Source organism: Phyllopteryx taeniolatus, chromosome 10 (genome assembly GCF_024500385.1).
Source record: "Phyllopteryx taeniolatus isolate TA_2022b chromosome 10, UOR_Ptae_1.2, whole genome shotgun sequence".
Classification (NCBI taxonomy): domain Eukaryota; kingdom Metazoa; phylum Chordata; class Actinopteri; order Syngnathiformes; family Syngnathidae; genus Phyllopteryx; species Phyllopteryx taeniolatus.
The window spans coordinates 10,269,021-10,288,995 of NC_084511.1; the positions used below are offsets into that span (position 1 = coordinate 10,269,021).

A 19,975-nucleotide genomic window follows, 5' to 3' on the forward strand; every position below is an offset into this window, starting at 1 on the left:
TAAAAAAGAAATAAGTAGCCATAAGTATTCAGACCGTTTGCCGTGACACTCGTATATTAATATATTATATTATAAAAAACGTAACCCTCATGTGGCTGTCTGTACTCTACAGTACAAGGAATAATGGTGGTACAGCACTTACAAGAGAACTTGGTCAGTATAATCTTTCCCAGCGCTGCAGCTGTACAATACAGGAAGGAAGCATGTACATAAATAAAACAACAATAAATAGAGGACAGTATATAAAATATTAGACACTATTTATTCAAAAGTCTGACACGTAGTTTTCATTTGTGCAATTAGATATGCATTTAAAAAGCTTGTTTCCACCTGAACATAAGAATATTTTCAATAAAACATAAAATGTTAGTTAACATGATATTATTGCTGAATGCGCTATTACAAACCAGTTACATATAGTGGCACATTTAAACACATTGTAAAGTTTGGATTCATTTTTCAGGCTGCCGCTGCAGTTGTGATCTATTGGAGTTCATACAGCAAATCCTGAACAGTGAATGCCAGCTCCTGGAAAGTGGGTCTCTCATCGGCCTTCTAAAATGAACAAAACACAACAATAACATGTCAAGCCGTATACATGATTATTATAATTTATTACTTTGTGCAGTAAATAAATAGATAAATGAATAACTGAATAAATGAATAATTCTGGGATAGGTTCCAGCACCCCCGCGACCCTAGTGAGGATAAGCGGTACGGAAAATGAATGAATGTAATTATTATTTTATTATATTTAAGCACAAAAAAACAAGACAAGAATCAAAATATAAAAAAATGCTATGGGCAATATGATCCTAATTCACAATACAGACTACAGGTATAGAAAACAATAACACTGTGGAAAATAATTACTGTGTGGTAAAAAACAGTTACCAACAAGTGTGGTGAGCCCTTTGCTTTTTTCCAACAACAAAACATTTAGATTAAAAACAAAATAAGAATTGAACCTCGAGTTTTGATTGCAAAAAAAAACAAACAAAAAAACGATACAATAGTTGGTGGCTGAAAAAAAGAAAGAAAGTGATACCAGTGATCCATGTCAAGATCTCATGCCAAAGAACCCATAGGAAACCCGCACAAGCACGGGAGAACATGCAACCTCTACACAGAAGGGCCTGAGCCAAGATTCGAACCCAGAACATCAGAACTCTGAGGCAGCCGTACTAACCACTAGCCGACCGTGCTGCCAACGTATCCGATGTGGATTTGTACTCACCTCGAGCCAGCACGATGACATGATGCTGTATACCTTCTCACACGCCAGCTGAGGACGGTACAGGCGGAGGCCTTGGGACACCTGAGACACGATTTCGTTGTTGTTAAGACGGTCGTAGGGAAGTTTCCCCAAAGTGTACACCTCCCACATCAGCACCCCTGCAAACGCATGGACACAAACTCGTCAAGTGAGAAACCTGTATTAACAAAGTGGAATCAAAGGTAGAGTTTGCAGTTTAAATTTTTTTTTTTTTTTGTCATATGTTAAAACTATCTCTATGACCTGACAGTAGATTATTATTAAAATGATTTTTAGAGAAATCATCCCTCTCTGGCCTAGCCACTTTCTCTTCGAATTTGAATTATCATTTTAAAACCGACTCGGTGCTAGGAGAACTAGCCAATCCGAGACTGTAGAGACAGGCGTAATGACCGAATAGTGTGTCAATCTTTTGCTCACGCACACCGCCGCACACACAGCCTTGCGGGGAAATAGTGCAGCTTCTCACCAAGGAGACTATTATAGTTTCGTGACCGTATTATTTAACTCTGGTTATCAACAAAAGTTAAAAAGAAGGAATTGTACAGCTCTCGAGACAAATCAAGGGTAAACTAAACATATACAGTATAACGGTGGTGTCCTTTACACAGACGTCTGCATACTGTATGACTGGGCTTGGAAAACCACTGCGTACGTCACATCACATCACTGGTCTCATCCGGTAAATTATAACCGCTCATATTTTTTAATCGTACATTCTAAAAAAAAAATACATCAAACCAGTAACATTTCGTGTTTGACACGCGTTAGTGAGCTGTCAACAATAACAATAATGTTGATAATCCTAATTGACCTAAAACAGGAAATTTTTAGTGTGACTTCATGTCAGTCAGTGGGGAAAAAGCGTTTGTGTCTTTTGATACTATGCAATAATTGTAACTGCTGTGTGCATCTTGGCCTCTTAGGGGCAGTGTGGTGCGATGCACACATGGAGCCGCCTATTTAAAGCAAGCTAAACAGGAGTAGAAGAAGAAAGTTGCAATAACGCTTTATTAAACTAGTTTTTCACAGATTAGGAAGAATATATGCCTGTGAGTATTGTTACATTACCTGTCTGGATGTGTTACTACAGTGTTTGCGTGTGAATATTGTTTATTTGAAGGTAAATCCCTCCTGTGACCAAATGCTAATCTTAGCTAGCCCGTCAATGGAAGCCTTCGTGAAACATCATCGTAACGTAATTCTGGCGCATGTGCATTATCATTGGTTGGTAGAAGTCCCATTCACCTCGATATAATATTGGCTAAGAAACCTTAATTTTGTGGCTTTTTAGCGCAGTATGCAAGTTTGGGCTAGCTGATGCCAAGCAGAGCTATGCATCAAAGCTTCTGTACAACGGTGGCACTCAGGATTTGCCTTAAATATGACGTTGGGGACAAATGTGTCCAAAATCCATTCACTGGCCTGACCAGAGGAAAAGTTTTTGATTGACAACTTTAAACATTCACTGCCAGTCCGCCATGATAACATGGATATTTGAATTCAACAGCCGTCAATGGCAGTGAAATTTCAGCCTACACAAAATATTTAATGAAAGTCTACAAAAGTCTCTTGACGCATAGAAGTGTTAATCATTCAATTGTTGACTGGAAAATGTTTAGACGGTGAAATGTCTCCATATGTGATGTGCATTTGCATATTATATGGCTCATATCCATTTGTAATTTGTATACAATAGTAGGACTACATAAGAAGTAAAATATCACCAAAAGTAATGGAGGCATCAAGTATTTAACAGTGAGTTGCAAGTTATTAGTTAATGTGAGATTTATCTTTTGTTTGTTTGTTCGTCCCAACTATCGTAATATTATATTGCAAGACAAGTTATTATAAAGTTAAGTGTCTTACCATTACTATATAAAGTGCCAAAAGCAAACATGGTCGGTCAGTATGCTTCCACTTGTCACGTAATGGCCTCACCTAAGCTTTCATGTGTCTTTGAGAAGCTGTAAAAGCTCTGACAAGCCTTCGTTAATGAATAATGAATAACTCGATAACTTGTGGTCGGCTATTGACTTCCATAGGCTTTCTGCTAACCGAGACACCACATGACCATTTGGTGACGACACGGCGAATGCTTCCATCGGGCTTCCATTGAACGCTCCCATAGGGCCTCCATTGACTGTTCGCATTAGGCTGGAGATTTCTAAAACAATGTGTCTGGTATTTCAATATACAATGTGGGTAATTATTTTTGTTGTGCGTTTATTTTTCTGTCAACCCCAATTGGGGAGGGGGGGTCAATAAAAAGCTTAAAGCACGCTCAGGTAGGGCAGAAGAACACCCGTCACACGCTTGCTACAAGCAACACAGGGTGCTTTTACAACACATGAACTTGCATACCCAACCTGAGCCACGGCACATTAAACGTTTTTCTTCGATTATAATGTTTTTATGATCGTGAGAAGCCAAAATCGAAATCATGATTACATTTCAATTAATCACCCAGTCCTAGTATGTATGTATGTATGTATTTATTTGTTTTGGGAACTCTTGGTCCTCCATATTAGTATAGACATAAGTCCAATAAAACAAAATAAATGGCAGGCAGCACAGTGGTGTTGTGGTTAGCACATCTGCTACATTTCTGGTCAACCTAGGTCATTCTTGGTGCAAGACAGCAGTATAAGAGCAGTTAGAATGTTTTTCTCTGTGTTTTAGATCTCTCTTATTTTTAAAATTGGTTAAGGTTAAAAATTAGTACGTGTGTACTTCACCCATGGGAAGCAGTCAGAGGTTTCTCAAAACAATCCTTTCTATACAATCACACACCGTAAGCCCAGATGTCCGACTTGCTGCTGAATCTGCAGTAGAGGAGAACTTCAGGCGGAGACCAGCGGACAGGGAACTTGGAACCCGCCGAGCTTGTGTACTCGTCATCAAGGACGTACCTGAAGATGAAGAATGTTAGTTGTACATTGTTATTATTGTTGTTGTTATCAGTAGTGGGCCGTGCATTTGGTATCAGGACCTTCAGTTGGGACTTGGGACCATTATCATGGCACCATTCTTGAAACTATCTATATCATTTAAAAAAGGCAACATAAGAGCACACAACTGTGCCACGTACATCATCTAGAGTAGTTCAGAATCTATATTACTCTACTAACATGACAAATCTTTTTTTTTAAATTGCAATTGTAAATAGGTGCCACAAGATGGCAGCAAAGTACTATTTTTCTATTCGACAAGACTATTGCCTGACTAAATGAAGCTCCTCCCTTCAGTTCAACTTAGTTGCTTGGTACCAAGATGCCACCAGATGGTGCCAAAGCAATATGTTCGTATTAGAAATGGTTATGGCCAGAGCACAAAAACAGGTGACCTTTTCAGCAAATATCAGTGTATTTGCGAACTGAATGACGTGAATACTGTGTGCGGGGTGGAGGACGGTGTGTGTGTGTGTGTGTGTGTGTGTGTGTGTGGTGGGGGGGGGTCACTGTAACATGGAAATGTGACCAATTACAGGACGAAAATGCTGACGTTATTTAAGGCTAGCTTGCTGGCCCTATGAGGCGAATTTGAAATCTGATTGGTTAAAGAAAACAGTCCCATTGCTAATATCGTTGAAGTTACTACTGATTCTGAAGGTCCTGCGCAGACTAGATTGACATGGCAACACATAGAGGCTGAACTCTGATGGGATAAACAAATCTAACGTTCACATACACGTAGGAAAGCAGTGCAGCCAAGGAAACGCTACAAAATGAAGAGAGCCGACTTTTGTGAATTAATTAATACAATTTCATAGAGCAAATATTAGAATTTAGGGTAGTAAATGTAGGTCAGTGTTTTTGATAGTGTTTTGGCCAGCATACGGCCCGCCACTGACTGTTATTAGGTTACTCAACTGGCGTGATTCTACCTTGACAGGCCAAAGTCCGCCACTTTGACTGTACCGTTGCCATCGACCAAGCAGTTCCTGGCTGCCTGGGGAGAAAATGAATTCACATTTGATTCAAAATATCTACTGAAGCTAGTCACATGATGTAATCTGTGCCCGCTCACCAGATCCCTGTGGATGTACTGTTGGGACTCCAGGTAGGCCATGCCCTCAGAGACATCCTTGCACATCTCCAGGAGCTGCACGGAGGTCGGGTGCTGCCTGAGTCCCTCCCTGAGGTAGGTGAGCAGGCAGCCGTTGGAGAGGAACTCGGTGACAATGTAGATGCTGCTCTGCTTGGTGCACACGCCGTACAGCTGCACCAGGTTCTCATGGTGGAGCATCCTAGTTTGAAACGAGGGGCTCGTGATCCAAAGCAAACGTCACGTCACACACGGCGGAGGCGGCCTCATTGCGCAGGGTATTTAATATTAAGACTGACTGATTGCGCCTTACATCATGATCTTGGCTTCCTCTATGAAGTCGTCCTCTGACATGGCCCCGGCTTTAATCATCTTGATAGCCACGTCGTGCTGGCCCTTCCACTTTCCATACTGCACCACTCCGAACTGACCCGTACCCAGGACCCGAATGAAGGTGAGGCAGGAGGGGTCAATCTCCCACATGCCTGCAGAACACATAAGTATGTATGTATGTATGTCTTCTTTATGTTGTGTTGTGTCTTATTTCAATCCTAAATTGTTACCCAAGTTTTATTTATGCATGTATTTTTATGTTATGTGAAAAACTGATTTGAGCAACGTGTTCTCTAGGTTTCATTTACTGTATATTTGTTATCATTTCGACTCCCGCCTTTGCAGTCTTACTGCATTTTGGGTAATGTAGTTTTTAAACCACAAACATTCCCAAGATGTTCAGTATCAAAAGAATGATATCATAGCATTATGTTCCTTTCAGTCATATTTTTTGAGGTTCTATCTATTCATCTATCCATCTAGCTATCTATCCATCTACCATCTTTTTAAAACAATCTTTACTGAAAAAACTCCATTTACAAGAAAACTAAATAGACAATATAGTCATTAATACACAAAAGAATACAAAAGAGGAGTAAATAAAACATTAAATGAAGAACCTAACATAACAGTTGTAACCGCTATTTTAATTTTAGTTAAATATCGTACTCGTGTTGTCTGGTTTCCTTTAAAAAAATATATAAGAAGAGGTTTTGAATGACTAAATTATGATTTGTCAATATGTAATTTCACAAGAATAATTATTAAATTAATAACAAAGACTTGTTTAGTTTTGTTGCTATCATTACTGAAGAACCCCCAAAAAACGAAGACTTAAAATAAATTGAGTTAAATGCAGACCCTTTCTAAAAAATTTGAATATCATGGAAAAGTTTATTTATTTCCATAATTCCATTCAAAACGTTAAACTTTCATAGATTATAGATTCAGGGCCCACAATTTAAACAATTTCAAGTATTTATTCGTTTATTTTTACATAATTTAAGCTTCCAGCTCATAAAACCCACGAAATCAGGAATACTGTGAAGAAATCAGCCCAAATTTTAATTTTTTTAAACTGAGTGTCACACACTAAGTATCTACTAAACTCAAAGCACCTACATAGGTTTTCCCAGGTGTCATTAAATTGCTTCAGTTTGGTTCAATCGTCTCAGTTGAGTTCAAAATGGGGAAGACTGCAGACTTGACAACTGGCCAGAAGACCATCATTGATACCCTCCATAGGATGGGTAAGCCACAAAAGTTCATAGCTAAGGAGGCTGGCTGTTCACAGAGTGCTGTGTCCAAGCATATCAATGGAAAGTATAATGGAAGGACAAAATGTGGCAGGAGAAGACCAGCAAAAGAGATGACCGTGGGCTTCGGCGGAATATCAAACAGAGAAGATTGAAGAATCTAGCAGAAATAAACCCCATTAAGAATCTATGGGGTATTATCAAGAGGAAAATGAGGGGCACCAGACCCAAAAACAAAGAAGAACTGACAGCAAGCATCAAGGAAATCTGGGCTTCCATAACTCCCAGGCAATGCCACAGGCTGATTGCCTTAATGCCACGGCACATCCAGGCAGTGATTCAAGCAAACGGTTGCCAACCAAGTATGGAAGATTAACATATCGTTTTGAAAGTACCATATTTTGATTGACTTAATGTGACCCTCATTTATTTCTTTTTTTCTACAAAAGCTGAGAAGTAAATGGTGATTTATTCACAGTATTCTAAATTTTAGAATTCCTGATTTTGTGGGTTTTATGAGCCGGAAGCCCAAATGATTTAAAAATAGACAAATAAATACTTGAAATTGTTTAAATTGTGGGCCCTGAATCTATAATCTATGAAAGTTTAACTTTTTGAATGGAATTATGGAAATAAATAAACTTTTCCATGATATTCTAATTCTTTGGAAAGGGTCGACATTGTATTATAGCGTTTCATCAATGCCACTTACCATAGCCAAGACCTGCTGTAGATGGAGGCCGTGCCCGGTTGGACACAATATACTTGAGCCTGCTAAACATGCCTAGTGATGGAGAGGACATGACAGTATGACCTACAGTATAATCAAGCTTAAGGTGGACCAATCATGGTTATAAGAATAATGTGCATGTAAACATGATTGCTGCCTGATATTCATCTTATATTTCGTAGTGAACCTGCGGCATTGTGCTGATGGTAGTTGATGAGCTCTGGGATGGTGTTGAAGTTGTGCTTCTCAGCCAAGTAGAACTGTCCCTGCAGGGTGGTGCAGATGTTGTAATGTTTGCAGCTGCCACCAGTTTCTCTGTGCACAAGAGGATGAAAGGAAACGATCACATGATGCACATGATGCATGTGGATATACAGTATTATGATGATGATGACGACGACGATGTTGACTGATGATAATGATTATCCACAGAGCAGTTGGAATCAGGCAGATAAGAGTGAAGTTTTGCATAGACGATTTACATACGAGCTCCATCCACTGTTTCAGTTGTACTTCTTTTGTGGTACATCCAGTGGATACATGATATTGTACCGTCAACAGTGTAATGTGCAGCAGAGTGAAACTCACCCGCCTCCCTTACTGAACAGAGACACCGTGTATTTCCCTGGCTTGCTGGAGTCTCGCACCAGGAAGCCTCCGTCTTTGTTCTGAGTGCGCAGAAAGTGAGGCAACCCAAATATGTTATAAACAACTTTGAATATCTTTGAGCATTCACTTGCAGTTATCTTTGTCAAGGAAGGCATCGTATTAGATGTGAAAACGTGGAGAATTTGTGGTGAGCACATCTGCCTCGCAGTCGAGAGGTTCTGGGTTCAAGCCCTCCTGTGTGCAGTTTGCATGTTCTCCCTGTGCTTGTGTGCGTTTTCCCCGGGTTCCCCTGACTTCGGTGAAGAATCAAAATTGCTCATAGGTATGAATGGTTGTTTTTGTCCTTATGTGCACTGCGATTGACCGGTGAGCAGTCCAGAGTGTCTTGCTCAAAGTCAGCTGGGATAGAATCTGGGCTCTGGTGTAAACAAAATGTAAACAAATCATAATTGTCTTCATTTTCACTTACGCTACACAACCTCAGGATGTTTGTTGAGTTGCAGGTGGTACTGACATTGACAGCCGTGGGTCTTTTGCTTATAGAATGAAGGGCTGATTCGCTAGCTAACAGCCAATCAGAGTGATCAATGTCTCCGACAACTAACACCCATTCGATATACTGAATCGGGCGAAAGTTCCGTCGTGGTGACGGTGTGCGCGACACCGGGCAGACAGCCCTCAAGGATGCCTGACCAGGGACTGCCGACGTCGGCTTGGTCTTCCAAGGAGGATAAGCACTATATAAAGTGGAGGTTTGGGGTCCATTTCAGTTATTAGAAGTCCTCTGAGTGAAGGCCACTCCAAAATTGGATTGGAAAAAAAATCTGATCTTCATTACTATAACTATGAGCATTAGGCTAACTGTTTGGGAGCTTTACCTCAGTCTTCAGTAGCTTCTCTGCCTGGCTGCGGTTAGTATTCTTGCAGTACCAACTTTGAAAGAAAAAAGAAACTGTAGTTGTCTTCAATATTTAAGGGAATTTATCATTTTTTGACACGACGCAAAATAAATGATTAAATCAGCACATGTATACTCGTGTTGAAACTCACTCATATCTGTCTAAGCTGTTTCCAACTTCCACCACATAATTACTGGGGATGTAACCTTCATTTCTGCGAAATAAAAACACATTTTTAAGCACAGTTTTAAGCACGGCATCCAACTTCAAAGGATGGTCTCACCCACCCGTATTTGTCCCTGGCTCTCCACCAGTTGGGGTCGGCCATGTCCAGGATGGTGTACTCCTCATCCTTCTTCAGCTCCAGGTCGTGAGACATGATGGCCGGGTGGTTGTACTGAGCTACAACGCTCATTCCCGCGCAGGGCTCGACCTCGGGAAGCTGCGGAAGGAACCGCCGGCCGGGCTTCTCCTTTTAAGAAAAACACATAGTTACCTCAGCCAAAAACAAAAAACTTGAAGGCAATCTCTCTATGTCCCGCATTTTCACGTATAACGTCTGGGACTAGAACATATCCCCGCGATGAATGGAGGTTCACTGTCTGCCAAGTTTGTTGCTTTGGAATTGATTTGTTATTTGGATGTTTTTTTTTTGTTCGACCAATAAAATACATTTTCTTCCCGTCCCAGAAATATTTGCTTATTTTACCATACTTGTGTCTTTTGACCATACAAATCAGGACAGAATAATTCCTTTGCCACCTTATTATTGTTTTTTTGACTTACATCATCAACTGTGAAGCAAGAAGTAGTTTGCTTCACAATCACAATTTTCTGCAATTAGTTTCTCTTTCTCTTTACTGTTTGAGTAACATTGGAACTGTCTCCCGTCATCCCAGAATCAGAAATGATCTTACATCACCCTCGGTAAACCAGTAAGTCGCTTGATAATTGAGAAACGGATGTACAACCAAACACAAAACCAGTGCTTGGCATTTTTTTTCACTTCTCCGCAGGGTGTCCGGGCTCCACCTTAGAGATAGGGTGAGAAGCTCAGTCATCAGGGAGGATCTCAGAGTAGAGAGGAGCCAGATGAGGTGGCTGGGGTATCTGATGCGGATGCCTCCCGGACGCCTCCCTGGTGAGGTGTTCCGGGCACGTCCCACCGGGAGGAGACCCCGGGGACGACCTAGGACACGCTGGAGAGACTAGGTCTTTCGGCTGGCCTGGGAACGCCTCGGGATCCCCCCGGAAGAGCTGGATGAAGTGGCTGGGGAGAGGGAAGTCTGGGCGTCCCTGCTAAAGCTACTGCCCCTGCGACACGACCTCGGATAAGCGGTAGAAAATGGACGGATGGATGGATGGATGAATGAATACAAAAAGAAATAAAAATGCTTCCTTCTTTTTCACTTTTGCTGCTAATCGGAGGTGGGTATTGCACGATAATTTAAGCAAACCTCCTGCAGCCCAAGCCAACAAGTCAGTGCAATGATGTGGGGGTGTGCCCGTGAGTGATGTAAATGATTGACACCTCGTCGGTCACGCATTCTGTCTCTGAGGGGTTGTTTTTCCTTGAGAACGGCCGTTTCTTAAAAAACAAACTGCAAGATCCCCCTTTAGTACATTTTAACCAACACATTTTAGATTTAAAAAACAAAAATAAATGGCTGAAGTAATTCAACAAAGGTCACTTCACCCTTGATCATTTGAATGCTCAGATTAAAGAATGGAGCCGGAGATATGTAGCCCAAAAACCATACTTTGCCAAGCCCTGCTTTAGTGAGCGACATTGTACTTTTACAAATTCTATTACGAATCAGTAAATGTGTGTTCACCTCCGAGGGAGTCGGGGGCAGTGGTTTGCGGGATCCCCTCCGACACATGAAGCCTGTTGAGGACACGGAAAAAGGTGTTCAGTAGCATTTCTCAAGCTTTTATTGGGCCAAGACTCATCAATTAAATTTGAAAAATCTCATAGCACACTGCTAAAAATAAACATCACAAAAAGCGTATATACTGAAATAATAAAATAGGTCTTTTGAAGTCACAATTTACTCACAATCTTTCTTGCTGTGAAATCTGGGACTATTTACTTGAACACAAAGCTATCATTGTTTTGTAGGAATAGGAACAGGTGGATACATATGCTAATTGCACCTTCTGCCATATTGTGGAAAAGCATTTTATTGTTCTGCCTATCAGTATAAGTCAGTGGCATAGATAGATGACCAAAGATGCATTATTTGCGTGTAATGCATGCCAGATCACCCTGCGCTAATGTGCGGTAGTAAAACCTCACTCCTCGGATAGAGGGTGGTGAACACTGATTTAGCAGCTTGTGCTTTTAGTTGAGTGGTTAGTGCACTTGACTTCCAACCAGTGACACGGTGGCAGCGTAGGTTTGAGCCCAGGTGGGGCTGGACGCCGCAGGTTCGCCACTGTTACATTTGGACTAATTAAGTGAAAATGAATCCCGGATGATCTCTCGAAGTATACTAACAGTGGTTGGGAATCACTGCAATTAGTGGAGTCTTCCAAAAATGGAGTGTGACTCATCCTCACCGTTTTTGCTATCCAGAACCTTACACCCCATTGCCTGCTTGACTTCCTGCTGGCAGCACAGCCAAATTCCGTCGATCCAGAAGCATGGGTGGTACTTTTGCATCAGGTCCTTGTTAGTCTGCACCACTACACACACACACGTACATACACGCACACACACACACACAGAGGAAATTTGCATGAGCACACACTTCCTCCACAAAGTGATGATAATGGTGATTGTATCAGTTTTCATGCTAACATTCTTTCAGCTTCTTTATCCACTGAGCCCGAACTTCCTCTGTCTTTGCGAAGATGTACAGTGGCCCATCGTCGTAAATGACCTTAAAAAAACAACACTATTAGTTTTCATTTTGCATTTCAACGAATGCCTCACACTCTTGCTTCCTGTGTGGTAAGACTGGAGTAGCCCAGTGTGCACCTGCAACCACCACAAATGCCCCAGCATCTGGTCTGCTGCTTTCACTTCTTATACTAGTGCACAATATTCACTATTAAAAAGAGGGCTACTTGTAACCTGGACAATTATCTTCCAACGTGGCGAAATCAATGAAGTCTACCTGGAATGCATACATGCGCTCCTGCGGGCTGTTGGGTTCTGTCTGCACTGTTTCCACACACTTGATCTTCTCCAGATCCACCGAGCCCTTCAGGCCTTTTCGCTTCTGTGCGACAGACAGGGAAAAGTACAACAATGATGTCTTTATTTGAAAAAGATGTCAACAATATTTAAACGTTCATCATGTGGTGAAGCGGTTTATCCAAACCTTTGTAGAGCCAAGGCACATAATTTAAATTTGAATAAAATCTCACAGTGCGCCACCATTTAAAAATGTCACCAATGATGATCCTGTCTAAATTTACTAACAAATTTACTTCGTGTGAAATCTGGGACTGTTTTGTTGAACACAGTTATTCTTCTCAGTCTTGTATAAAGTAGCTGAAAGTGATACTTGAATAAAATTATTAGCCATGTTCCTAAAATGTTCAAAATACCATTGTATCAAAATAGACGCACACACACTCGGAATTTTGATATGATGACAATGATATGTGACCTCAATCGCAAAATAGTGATTTTTTTTTGTTTTTGTTTCCGGTTACAATTTCAGCAGCTGGTATTGGTAATACGGTGTTTAAATAGTGAAGCAGTGGGTGATTTGGGATGGGAGGAGAAACACTTACTGTACACACAAGGTGCGGACGTGTAGGGTAGTCCTTTTCTCCCCCATAAGTAACCAACAGTCCAGATGACTTTGACAGCTAACACTTTTCTTTGTAAATGTTATTTTCAAGAATAAGTCCTCCAGTGAATACGGTCCAAACAGTCACCACTTAGACCATTCCCTCAGAGTTGCTTTTAAAGTGACTGCTTTTGGGCAGCCAACACGGACATCCAGTGGCCTGTCATTTGCTTGAATGGCCAACGTCACTTTCCCAGTGATGAAAAAAACTTAGAAAAGCTACTGTGGCCCAAATGGCAGTAGTGATCACCTGGTTGGCTCACAACATATCAGCAACGATCGTACGCGTGGATGTGACAATTTATCCACTTGGCTATTGTGCTGCTAAAATGTTGATCTGCCCACTAGTTTGAAAGTGACAGAGGGCTCAAATTAACAACCGGCCTCTCTCTCCCAACATTGAAATTGTAATCCTGTTAAATTGTCCCAATTTTTAATAAATTTTAATCTGATTACCTGTTTTTTTCTGTAACTGTAACAGAATACAGTTGCATTTTTGGGTATCCTGGTAATGTGAATGGTTGTTTGTTTGTATGTGCCCTGCGATTGGCTGGCGACCAGTTCAGGGTGTACCCCGCCTCTCGCCCGAAGATAGCTGGGATAGGCAAAGCGACCCAAGTGAGGATAGGCGGAATAGAAGATGAATGAATGAATGAATATTTACAATGAAAACTGAGAACTTTCAAGTTCGTCTTTAGTCCGGACCGTGAGCTGGTTTAACGCGCTGCACGGCTGAATTCCACGTAAGTAAGTGCATCTCCCCCCTGTCAATCACCCACAGCATTGCTCGTTAAACAGTTAAGTAATCTTGTCACCTTTTCTCGCTCTTCGCATCAAAATTACGGTGGTGGGAGAAATGGTGCGTGTGCGCCCAATATACCAATATACACGCACGCACAGTGGTTGCCTTCATGGACCACAATCAGCATCAATCTATCAGTTAAGAGTCTTTAGAGAAGTGTACTGAGAATGGTGTGCGTTTATGTACTGACTGTATTTGGCAATGCAAGTCTGCACTAAGTTGCTGATTTAATGTGGATTCAAGTACAGTAATGTTTAATTTATTGGTTCATGTTGATGACATCATTCTGCAACTTGTGTGGCGTATATTACCAAGTAATGGGTTCGGTTAAGATAAGGTTTTTTTTGTACTGTGGATAAGTGACATTCCTGTCACTTGGCAGCTGTTGAAAGTGACTAAAAAGTAACTTTTTTCTAACTTAGTTACTTTTGAAATCATGTAATCAGTAAAGTAACTAAGTTACTTTTAAGCTCAAGTAATCAGGAAGTAACTAAGGTAACTGTGGCAATACTGAGTACTAGCAGCATGAAAGTATCAACTAGTGCACGGTTTTGCACTAAGTAATGTACTATGGGGTGTATGGGGTTTTGCGCTAAGCCCTGCAGGGCTTGAAATTAACGTTTTTATCGCAGACTGGAGTTATGGATAGCCATAATTTAATTTGAGATATCTGTAATGAACAAGCAGATATCTGGAATTGTATTGGAGATATCTGTAATGACGAACCCCATACACAATGAATGGCAAAAGTGACGTCATTTGTCCTCGGCGAAATGACGTTGCAGATATCTGCAAAACAGTTTTGACTAGGCAAAATTGAATTACAGATACATTACGGTGGAGGAAAATTTGGACTATTCAAAATGTAATGATGACTTGTCAGAATGACGTTGTTGATATATACAATGTTAATTCTGGATAGTCAAACTTTGCTTTTAATTGTTAAGAAAGCTTGCCATAGGGTGTATGAGACAGATAGAGACCGGCAGAATCTATACGTGCTGCGTGCAGTAAAAATAAAAAAGTGAATAAAATCAACCCGCCAAATTGGCTAGTGAGAGTGGCGGTGTTACTGGCCACTGCTTGAATTCACACGCAGGCGGGTCTTTTGTCAAGCCCTACTTACTAGTCTGCTAAAATTGACCTACCAGTGAGGACAGAGGACCTTAACCTGGCTAACAAGGATATGGAATAAATCCTCAAATGGCTTGCCATACTCACCCCTTTGTCGACGTCGTAGTCGTAGTAGGAGAGTTTGTCCCGTGTGAGGATGAACCACCTTTCCTTGTAGTTCAAGGGTGAGGTTTTCCTCCTCTGCTGCGAGCGCTTTATGAAAATGTCTTCCAAAATGCTGTCACACATGGTTCACGCCAAGTTTAATCTGCAATGAAGGATCAACAGATTGATTAGGTGGCCACTGCATAGTGTATTATTCTGTAATTTGTTGTGTATATTCAGTGTAACGGTTAATCAGATACTGGGAACTGGACCTTTTATCACGCAGTCAATGTGAGCACTTCCTTGTATCGCTCATCTGTGCAGTCATTTACCACAAGCTTCCATGCAAACACAGAGCACCGCTCTTCATTTTATTGATTATCAAGCAAGATTAGCAGCAATTTTTTTATAGTTGTTTATTTTTATAAAGCCATGTGTTTTGTGTTCTTTATTATTTGTGTATGTACAGTATACGTTATACTGTATGTATAGCTTATGGCAAATGGCAATAGATGGGTAAATTGGGTCTTGTGCTCAAAAAAGCAGAGCTCGCAAAAGTACTCACACGGTGTATTTAAGTAGGAGTACAGAAACGTGTGTAAAAAAAAAAAACACTGGGAAAAGTAGATGTACGGATTCAACTTCTTTATTTAAGTAAAAGTCAAACTGAGGTACTCAAACTTGAGGCCTCGGACGCCTGGGTGTCCATAAGCGATGGTTTGAGAGTCAACAACATAATTTGAAATAAATTATGTCATACACCGGTAATTTTAAAAAGCACATACCCAATTGTGTGTTTAATAAAACAAACATAAAAGCAATTATTCCTCACTAATTTAACAAAATTAGCTTTGGGCCAATTAAAAGCTTTCATATGATTATAATTTATTATCACATAAATTTAACATGCCTGCATTAATAAATTGTTGTTGTTGTTTATTTCTTTGGAGAATATAGTCATATATATTTTTTGAAAATGAGGCACCTTTTGCACTATAAAAGGTTTGATATTATTAGAATAAAGTTGCATGTGTCGCATGCGTGTGTGTTTTAAATATGAAAGGCATTTGACTCACAGTGACTCCAAAGCACAGACAGATTAAAGGGGAAGTTGCGTCAGGCTTGGAGGGCAGTGATACTGTTTGTCGCTTCAACACAGATCTAATCTGTCACGAAAGGTTATCTGTAGCATCGGCTTCATGACAGCTTTTAATACTTGTGCATTCTACAGAGTTCCCGCATTGCGATGCTTCCTTGGTGCCTTCTTACTGCTTTATTGCACATTTTCCTCCCAAACTGTTCACTGGGGGCCATTTTCACTATGTCCATAGAGAGCCATGCTAAATTTACGGGGGGGGGGAAATATGCAATCATTGAATAAATGTGGACAGTGAACCCCTGCCTAGTTGCTGTTTGCTATTCACTTATTTATTTTTTTTCCGTGAAACTTATCCTTAGCTATTCGCTGAAAAACTCATCCATTTGCATATTTTTGCGCTCTTCTGTTATGCCCGAAAATGCCACAAACTGGTGTCAAAGCCCTTGCTGATAGGAGAGTAGTTATTAATATCAAGGAAGTATTGTTAAACATATGTACTGTAGCTCTTGGTATGCAAGTAAGCCACTCTAACTTTAGCCTGGGTTTTTAATGTAAGTTTTGGAGACTCTTGGCCGGATGTACATGTAGGCTTTAAATGCATTTTTTTGCAGTTTTTGATGTAGTGCCGCCTGAGGGATCGAAGGTCACGGGCACTCAATGTTGGTTTTCGGCCTTGCCGCTTACATACAGTGATTTCTCCAGATTCTCTGAACCTTATGAAGATATTATGGACCGTAGATAATGAAATCCCTAAACTCCTTTCAATTGTACGTTGAGGAACATTGTCCTTAAACTATTCATCTATTTTTTCACACACTTGTTCACAAAGAGGTGAACCTCGCCCCATCTTTGCTTGTGAATGACTGAGCAATTCAGGGAAGCTCCTTTTATACCCAATCATGGCACCCACCTGTTCCCAATTAGCCTGTTCACCTGTGGGATGTTCCAAACAGGTGTTTGATGAGCATTCCTCAACTTTCTCTGTCTTTTTTGCCACTGGTCCCAGCTTTTTTGGAATGCAGCCATAAAATACCAAGTTAATGATTATTTACTAAAAACAATAAAGTTGATCAGTTTGAACATTAAATATCTTTGTAGTGTATTCAATTAAATATAGGTTGAACATGATTTGCAAATCATTATATTCTGTTTTTATTTATGTTTAACACGACGTCCCAACTTCATTTGAATTGGGGTTGTACATCTTAAACTATTAATATAGGCAATTCAAGATTTCTGGGGGGCATCAATAATTACTCGCAGCAACGTTCGGTCCCTATCGCCCGCTAATATCAGAGGTTTACTCTTTTATGATATACTATTAACATTTGTTTGTTCCTCTGTATTGATTGCCTTCTGCTAATGTCTTTCTCTCTCTCTCTCCCTGTCTCTCTCTCTCTCAACGAAACCGGTCGAGGCAGATGGGCACCCCACACTGAGGACTACATTTTCGTGACTGGCTTAAATCCGGTGCGACACGTTGCCTAGGTCTGCGTGGAGGCGGGTTGGAGTCAGTGTTGGTAATTTTGTGGACCAGTCCAGTGCATCTAAAAGAGGGACGTCTGTCAAAGCAGCTCCTCTCATTCCCTTTCAATGCAATGCTTGGAGAACGCCCCCCCCCCCCCCCCCCCCCCCCCCCCTCCCCCGCCAGCCAGTAGGATGATATAAATAAAATAATAATAATGATTTCAACTAGCAGCACGGTGGACGACTGGTTAAAGCGTCTGCCTCACAGTTCTGAGGAGTTCAATCCCCGGCCCCGCCTGTGTGGAGTTTGCATGTTCTCCCCGTGCCTGTGTGGGTTTTCTCTGGGCACTCCGGGTTTCTCCCACATTCCAAAAACATGCATGCTAGGTTAATTGACAACTCTAAATTGCCCGTAGGTGTGAATGTGAGTGTGAATGGTTGTTTGTTTGTATGTGCCCTGTGATTGGCTGGCAACCAGTTCAGGGTGTACCCCGCCTCCTGCCCGATGATAGCTGGGATAGGCTCCAGCACGCCCGCGACCCTAGTGAGGAGAAGCGGCTCAGAAACTGGATGGATGGATTTCAACTAATGGATTTCTACAACATCTCAGATAGTTTTGTGTCGGCTGATCACATACAGTATTTATGAATGGATTGCATCTGACACCCATTACACATGTACAAGGAGCTCAGAATCTGTCTGGCTGTGCCTCAATCAAACTCACCAAAATCGCGTTGCACCAGACTACTTGGATGTGGTCCCAGCAGGCATAGATTTAGACTGACATTCTGCCATTAAATTATCACTGTGCTTTGCGCATGTCAAAGGACACACCCTCGCTGAGATCATACACCCACATAGTTAAAATATATCCATCCATCCATCCATTTTCTGAGCCGCTTCTCCTTACTAGGGTCGGGGGCGAGCTGGAGCCTATCCCAGCTGTCATCGGGCAGGAGGCGGGGTACACCCTGAACTGGTTGCCAGCCAATCGCAGGGCACATAGGAACAAGCAACCATTCGCACTCACAGTCATGCCTACGGGCAATTTAGAGTCTAGTTAAAATATATATATTTTTAAAAAGTCTCAAAAGTGTTCTCTGTCAATTGACTGTCCTGTTGTTGTACTCGAGCGGCTCCAACTACCGGAGACAAATTCCTTGTGTGTTTTTTGGACATACTTGGCAAATAAAGATGATTCTGATTCTGACAATACAATAAAAATAACATAACATAAAACAGCAAATAAAATGGCAACCAACAAAGTGCAAACAAAACCAAAAAGCAGCATCGAAGAGAAATTAAAAGACATTTTAATCTAATCTAAATATAGAAATATGGCCCACCATGCAATTCTAAAGACAACTAAAACCTCAGAGCAACTCTTATAAAAGCCGAACTATAATAAATATTAATATTAAGGACTTATTCAACTATTTGTAAACTTAATATGGTGCTCAGAGGACTTAAACACTATGGATGTATGATTTATGGAGAAGGCAATCGTTCATTGTATTACATTTGTTTTTACTATTGCAAAACATACATGCATGCATATTTGCATTAAAAAAAATTGTTTAGCAGGAACCTTTTCTTTCTTGATGCTTCCCGAGAGATAAGTGGGTAACGAGCCTATGTGTCACTATGCCTGATAATTACAAAAAAAAAATGTTTTAAAGTCAATTGTTTAACCCATCAAACTGTAAACTGTAATGTGAAAGTAGCAACTCCTTTATATTGAGAAACATCTATTTGTCATGTATTTTTGAATAACATTATTTCTGCACACGGTAGCATGTGACACCAGTAGATTCCTAACCTCGTACTGTATATACAGGCATGATATACTGTAGATAGATAGATAGATAGATAGATAGATAGATCATATTTTATGTTCATATTTTTTTTAATTTTTTTTTAAGAGCCATGTGACTTACCCAGGCATCAGACGACCAACTGCCGGTGTTGTTTCAAAGGGTGGTGTGAAGTTTTACCATTCCATGTAAAATGCTTGCATGTGTGTGCGTCGTCTGTTATGTGCGAAGAAAAGGAAGGGGGAAAAAAAAACACACTCACACAGGAACTCACACTTCCCCATTTGTCCTCTCTCTCTTGCTCTCTCGCTGCTCATTTTCATATCAGCCCTGTAGACAGTTTTGTGTGGCAAGTGAAAGACGGGCTAAACATTAACACGGCATTACATTCCTGTGTGGTTTACACTAGATGGAGGACTTCAGTTATTTTATTGAAACTAATGCTACTTGAAAAGACATTTTAAAATGGCATTTTCAGGAAGTATAACGTTATTTTTTATTACTCTATTCGAATATGTAGAATACAATATTTATGTTGAAGATGTTATATGTGTATGTTTTATGACACACAAGTAGTTTTTAAAAAAAGCGTTTTGTCACTTAAAAGCGCACTAAATGT

At 40.7% G+C, this 19,975-nt stretch overlaps 1 protein-coding gene across 1 annotated transcript; it reads right to left on the bottom strand.

The window, feature by feature from the left end:
• Positions 1-243: 243 nt before the first annotated feature.
• Positions 244-19,657, bottom strand: btk (Bruton agammaglobulinemia tyrosine kinase). Its single transcript, XM_061787932.1, has 18 exons — positions 19,480-19,657; positions 14,980-15,139; positions 12,273-12,377; positions 11,954-12,035; positions 11,713-11,838; positions 10,986-11,038; positions 9,438-9,622; positions 9,302-9,364; positions 9,130-9,184; positions 8,231-8,310; positions 7,830-7,957; positions 7,625-7,696; positions 5,637-5,808; positions 5,306-5,525; positions 5,163-5,227; positions 4,070-4,188; positions 1,238-1,395; positions 244-555 (listed from the first exon to the last, which is right to left on the bottom strand). The coding sequence occupies exons 2-18, from the start codon at positions 15,118-15,120 to the stop codon at positions 484-486; spliced, it is 1,896 nt and encodes a 631-aa protein (XP_061643916.1). The 5' UTR covers positions 15,121-15,139; positions 19,480-19,657; the 3' UTR covers positions 244-483.
• Positions 19,658-19,975: the final 318 nt, after the last annotated feature.

Bases quoted from the DNA above. Each gene is read 5' to 3' on its own strand.
- btk (XM_061787932.1), bottom strand. From the start codon at position 15,120: ATGTGTGACAGCATTTTGGAAGACATTTTCATAAAGCGCTCGCAGCAG. The intron at 7,697-7,829 runs GTTCACTACGAA...CTCCATCACTAG, and splicing joins CCATCAGCACAATGCCGCAG to GCATGTTTAGCAGGCTCAAG. The intron at 556-1,237 runs GTGAGTACAAAT...TGTTCATTTTAG, and splicing joins TGTCATCGTGCTGGCTCGAG to AAGGCCGATGAGAGACCCAC.